Below are 5,776 nucleotides of genomic sequence, written 5' to 3' on the forward strand. Positions count from 1 at the left end.
CGATTGGTGATTTCTTATTTTCCTGTTCGCTGCCTTATTAAAACTTCACCTAACACCTGAGTAGCCATCTTACATTAATAACTGCATCTAGTGCTCCTGGCAGTTGGGCCCACCGTTCTAAAAGTTCCATGTCGGTTAATACATAAGGAAGCTCTAATAGTGACATCTTCCCTCCCACTAGAACTCAGGCTTTTTTAAAAATAAAAATTTTAACAAACAATACGAATACAACCTTTGCTTTGAAGACTAATATTTTTGCAGTAATGGTACCTTTATAAAGATCGTGGTTGCCCCCGTACATATTTGTTCTTTCTTCATATCCAATTAAATGAAAATACTAGTCTTTCCGTAGCCCAACTCTCTAGGGTTGTTGGGTCTAGCTCAGGAGAAAGGAGCTGGAGCCGTTGGATTTAAACAGTTTGGTGTAATCCTTTTCTACGCTCTCTTTCGCTAGCCGGGGACGTGGTGTCTGCTACCCGGGGCTTTCCGTCCACGCAGTACCGGAATGAAGGAGTCTGGGAGGGGGTCGGGAAAGTAAAAGACGGAAGAGACATTAAGTAATTGGTTCTTGAAGGTATAAAACGATGCTTAGGGTCTACTCTTACGCACTGATTTCAAATGCCCGCCCCCTGGGCAGTTTCAGCACCGGCCCTTGCTGTCGTCACGCCGACTTCCACCTTGGCCTCCGCTGATTGGTCCCCGCCTCCGCCTCGGAAAGGCGGCTAAAGAGCTTGGGGTTTGCTTCCGGGTCTTGGGCTTTAGCCCTGGGCGCAGAGGTTTCTGGGAGCCAAGATCTATAATGGCGTCTGTATGATCTCCTGAGGAAACTGCGTCGGAGCTCGACCAAAGTGAGCGGCAGCAGGAAAGCAGACTGTGAGTGGGGCGGGAAAGGGCGGTTGGGGACGGAGGCAGAGAAGCGAGCGCGGGCAGAGGAGGCCCTGGAGCGGCGGGCGGGTGGTGGAGCTCAGCGCTTGTCAGGAGCGTCCCCAGTCCCGGGCTGGCAGCGGAGAGCGCAGCGTGAAGATGACTCTGCAGACAGCGTTAAGCAGGGTCCGGGCGCCCCCACCCCTCGCCGAGTGGGGCAGGGGTGAAGAGTCAGCGGGTTCCCGGTGACAGCCCGAAGGTGAACCCCCCAGAGGCGCTGGTAATGGTAACCCAGGGGGATGTGGGGGGCGGCGGCGCCCCCAGAGGCCGGCAACCCTGTTTCTCCCTTGCTGGGTACATCCCTTTCCCGTTTTTTTGAAAATCGAAAGAAGTGTACCATTTCCCCCAGTTTCCCTGACACTTGCTTTTCCGACGCTTGAGGATGTTTTAGTAGCCACATCTGCTATGCAGTTATCATTTAGTTGCTCAAAAGCAAAAGGAGCATAACCTTTGGGGGGTGGGTTCCTGTGTTTTGAGCATTCTTCAATTGTAATTTGCAAAAGATCTGATTTGTATTAGGTTGACTGCTGGAGAAAATTGGATCAACGAAAGGTTGTTGGAGAACTTTGCCTCTAACTGTCATCAAAGTCTAGCTTTTTTTCCAGGACACTCGGTAGCTTTGTCAGTGATTTTTTTTATAAATCTTTTTTGTTTTTGTAGTTACTATCCTATTTTCTGCTGTGTGAGATTTAGATTAAAAAAAAAAAATTGGGAACCTTAAGGAGTCTGGTGGAGTAAGGTTGAGCTGAGATTTTTTAAAACTCAGACATGGCAGTACTGTATTTTACGAGGGTGTTGACATGTCAAGTCTCATCTTTTCTTAATAATCCTATTAGGAATATCCCCATTCCACAGATGACAGAAACTTAAGCTTGGTAGTTTGCCGGAGGTCACAGAGCCAGAAGGAGAACAGGAACACAAACTCATATCTTCATGACAGACTAAATATCTGCCATGTTCCTTGTACACCCTGAGCCTCATTATTTGTTTTGTTCAGAGCTTTTGAGATTATTTTATAAGTTTTGGGGAATAAGTTAGGGAAATTGTTTCACAAAGAGGGATATTGATTAATACTTTATAAAATGAGAGTTCGTCATATTGGAAATAACTTGACACTGTTTTTCTTCAAAGCATAGAAGATGACAACAGCAGCTAGGCCAACTTTTGAACCTGCAAGAGGGGGGAGAGGAAAAGGAGAAGGTGATTTGAGCCAACTCTCAAAGCAATATTCAAGCAGAGACCTACCCTCTCATACAAAGATAAAATATAGGTAATGACGCCTTTTCTGTTTTTCTTGTTTCACAAAGCAAGACCAAATCTGTTGAATGACATGGTCATGAGATAGTACCATGTGTGGGTTATTATTACTTATCTATTTTCATAGGAGTAGAATGCAGTAGTGTTTCTGACACTAAAATTATGCTCTATGATTGTAAAATGCTACTGGATATTCCTTAAGCAGAAATTCCAATTAACAAGGAATTTCCATATGTAGATGGAACAGTAACTAATACATTACTTCAGAGGCACCAGGCTCTGTCAGTACTAATCAATATGAAATTAAAAGTGTTACTCTAACGAGCTGTGAATTAACATACTAACCAAAAATAAAGACATTTTGATCAGGCTGCAGCCTTATTATAAGAAAGTATGTGATTTAGTTTGAGTTTCTTGAATTATTGGATACATCACAGGATGCCTATTAGTAACCTTCAGATTAGGGTGATGTTGTCCATTTCTCCCAATGGGACTTTATGCTTCAGGGACTCAGGACAAAGTTGCTTTTTGTGAATTGTCTTCCATTACTACAGCCATGTGTTTTTTAGAAGTATTTCTGCCCTGTTTTGTTTCTACTTTAGACAGACCACTCAGGATGCCCCTGAAGAAGTTCGGAACCGTGACTTCAGGAGAGAGTTGGAAGAGAGAGAGAGAGCTGCTGCAAGAGAAAAAAACAGAGACCGGCCAACCCGAGGTGCCAACACTACCCCAGACGTTTCTCTCATAACGTTATGTTGACAGTAGTTTTTCTTTCATGTGGTAATTGGAATGGATTACTATTTTTGTTTGTTTGCTTTTAAATATGGGTGTGAGCTATAACAGTTTCTCTGAAAGATTTGATTGGATTAGAGATGATAATGAAGTTGATTCCAATTCCATCTTTTTCTGTCTTTGTGTTAGAAAGAACTAGGTGATCTGGGGATATTTAGCAACCATTGTTTCAGTTCAGATCAAGGAGTTTTTAACTGTTCACACAGCCAGACTTTTTGAGGCCCCATGGTTTCTGTTTATGCAATTCTTCCATTTTTATTTCTAGCATATGTAAACTATTTCCTAAATTTCCTGAGAGAGGCTACAGTTCCCATATTAAAATCAAAGCTTTTGTTAATTCATTCAATAAATATTTGCCAAGGGCTTATTTGCCAGGTACTGTGGTTATAATCCCTACTGTCATGCTTAAGACCTAAGCTCTTCTTGCCCACAGGTCCGTAAAATGTTATAAGAAATGCAGGATTTGATTCAGTAAGCTAGATAATGTTTGTTTTCCCTCAGAACATACAACCTCCTCTTCAGTGTCAAAGAAGCCTCGGTTGGACCAGATTCCCGCTGCCAACCTCGATGCAGACGACCCTCTAACAGATGTATGTTTTACTTCCTCCTCTCATCTCCATGTAGTAGTTTACTTACCATTTTTCTGAAATACCTTTTTATCTATTCTTTTGGCTTTAAGAAGCGATTTGTATTTATTTTTACTTACTATTATTCAATTATAGCTCTGACTTCAATGCTAAACTCTATAGTTTATCTTGTGGTTAATCAGACTTCAAGTTTGATCTCTGGAGAGCCAAAGAAGGAAGAGATCTATTAAAAGATACGCTTCCCTAAAAAATAATTCCCTGTATTAAACCATGGAAATTGGACTAGTTATTCCCCTTCAGAGGGCACTCTTCAGATTGTGCTCTTTATTGATAGCATCCTCTGCAGTGAATGTAGGGGCCTTTCCATACTTGCTACCAATGATGCCCCTTCCAGATGTTCAATGCACTTAATGGCTCCCTCTGTGCTTAGGGAGGAATGTGATCTAAGTGGAAGGTTTTTAAGGGTTGGCACTTTAATTAACATTAAAATTTAGTGGGACTGCACAGTCTGTAATTAATTTGCAGTTTTCTACATACAGAGGAAAAATCTGAGTGACTTTTCAAGGGTAGCATCTAATAAGCATATATATTAGTAATTCTAGAGTTGAAAGACTAAATTAAAAATTAACTCAGTAATTCAATATAAGGAACTCAGTTTTAAGTGAGATATAATAATTATTCATTTGAAACTATTTTTTTCTGAGAATTTAGCACCCTTTTCTGTACCTTTGACTGTCTTTAATTCCTAGTTGTTTTGAGCTATGTAAAATTATTTTGACTCCCAGGGTCAAAGTATGTAGTGTGTATCATACTTTGTAACTTTGTAACACTTAGTATAAAGTGTTCCTTTTCTGGTTTTAGAAATATTTTCATATGTAAATTCCCATTTGACTATGTAAATTTGAAAGGTCCTTCATTATACTCTTTGCTGTTATAATGTCTAAAATACATCAGAGGTTGACATTTTAGTAAGTAATTGTAAGCTTTTTTGTGGGGTTTTATTTTATTTTTCGGTTGTTGCTAATTTTAACTGTATTTAGGTACATTTATCTTTCCCTCTAGGAAAATTAATCCTGCTCCAAAGATTTGATGAGTGCCACTTTTATGGGAAAAAATGAATAATCTATTTTGTCTCCCATCTCGTGGGCCATCACCATTCTTTTTTAGGAGGAAGATGAAGATGAAGATTTTGAAGAGGAGAGTGATGATGATGATACTGCAGCTCTTCTTGCGGAGCTGGAAAAAATTAAAAAAGAAAGAGCTGAAGAGCAGGCCAGGAAGGTAAAACCAGCATGTTAAATATTTACATCTTCTCACATAAACTAAAGTAGAAGTGTTTGTTAAATCAAGTAATATCACCTTATTTTAGAAATCATCCTAACCACGTCTCGATATTTATTATAGGACCTGTAGGTCTATAAATCTGGTGATTCCTATGACATCCTAAGTCTCCTGGTTATGTTAGAAATTCTTTCCAAATAGTTCAGACATACCCATCTAAATGCATTCCATTCAGTTATTTGTTCAATAGACATATAGTCAGTGTCTGTTAAGTGTCAGAAGAATCAAAGATGATTAAGGTGTAGTCATAGCCTACAAAGAACCCACAGGTATAGTGAGGCCGTCTTTATCTCTCTCCTTGTCTTCTGACCCAGCCTTCTTTCCAGGCACTTGCTGAGGCCATCTGTCTATAAATTTTATATAACCTAGCTTCTCTGAGTCCCCACAGTCTCTACATTTACACAATGGAAGGAAAGAATGTCTAACTGAAAGACAGACGAATTAAATAGGATCCATAGTACGTACCTTTAAACTTTGAGTGAATTACCCATAGTAGTAACAGTAAGAGACAAAACTTGGGAGGCAAGAGCAATCAGAGCACTAGAGATTTGTAGACCAGAGCTAAAGGAGTTTGAGCTCTCTTCCAAAGGACCCGTGGAACTAGTCGATTTCAACTGGAGATGGTAAGGTTGGGTATGCATTTTAGAAAGATTACTCTGGCTGAGGTGTGGAGGGTAGAGGAAAGAACTGAGTAGGGAGCTGTTCCAATAATCCTCACATGCAGTTATGAGAATCTTGCATGATAGGAGTTGGATTTGAGAGAAGTAAACAGATGCTGATAGAGCTATCAAGGAGGTAAAATTGACCAGAGAAAGTGACTGATTAGCTGTGGCAGTTTCTGGGTTGATGGTGCTATACACTAATCAGGGAATGCC

General features: G+C 40.4%; 1 protein-coding gene across 2 annotated transcripts in view; it reads left to right on the top strand.

The window, feature by feature from the left end:
• Positions 1 to 770: 770 nt before the first annotated feature.
• The window catches only part of CWC15 (CWC15 spliceosome associated protein), an 11,606-nt gene continuing 6,600 nt past the window's right edge, over positions 771 to 5,776 (top strand). Inside the window, exons 1-5 of one of the 2 annotated variants that reach the window (XM_007464187.1) lie at positions 771 to 848; positions 2,056 to 2,194; positions 2,784 to 2,896; positions 3,475 to 3,563; positions 4,728 to 4,841. In XM_007464187.1, the coding sequence (XP_007464249.1) occupies positions 2,064 to 2,194; positions 2,784 to 2,896; positions 3,475 to 3,563; positions 4,728 to 4,841 (447 nt within the window). In that variant the 5' untranslated portion in view covers positions 771 to 848; positions 2,056 to 2,063. Of the gene's footprint in view, positions 849 to 2,055; positions 2,195 to 2,783; positions 2,897 to 3,474; positions 3,564 to 4,727; positions 4,842 to 5,776 lie in introns of those variants that run through there. The other variant, XM_007464188.1, reaches the window with a different exon arrangement.

Source organism: Lipotes vexillifer, unplaced genomic scaffold (assembly GCF_000442215.2).
Source record: "Lipotes vexillifer unplaced genomic scaffold, Lipotes_vexillifer_v1.1 scaffold206, whole genome shotgun sequence".
In the NCBI taxonomy this organism is placed as follows: domain Eukaryota; kingdom Metazoa; phylum Chordata; class Mammalia; order Artiodactyla; family Lipotidae; genus Lipotes; species Lipotes vexillifer.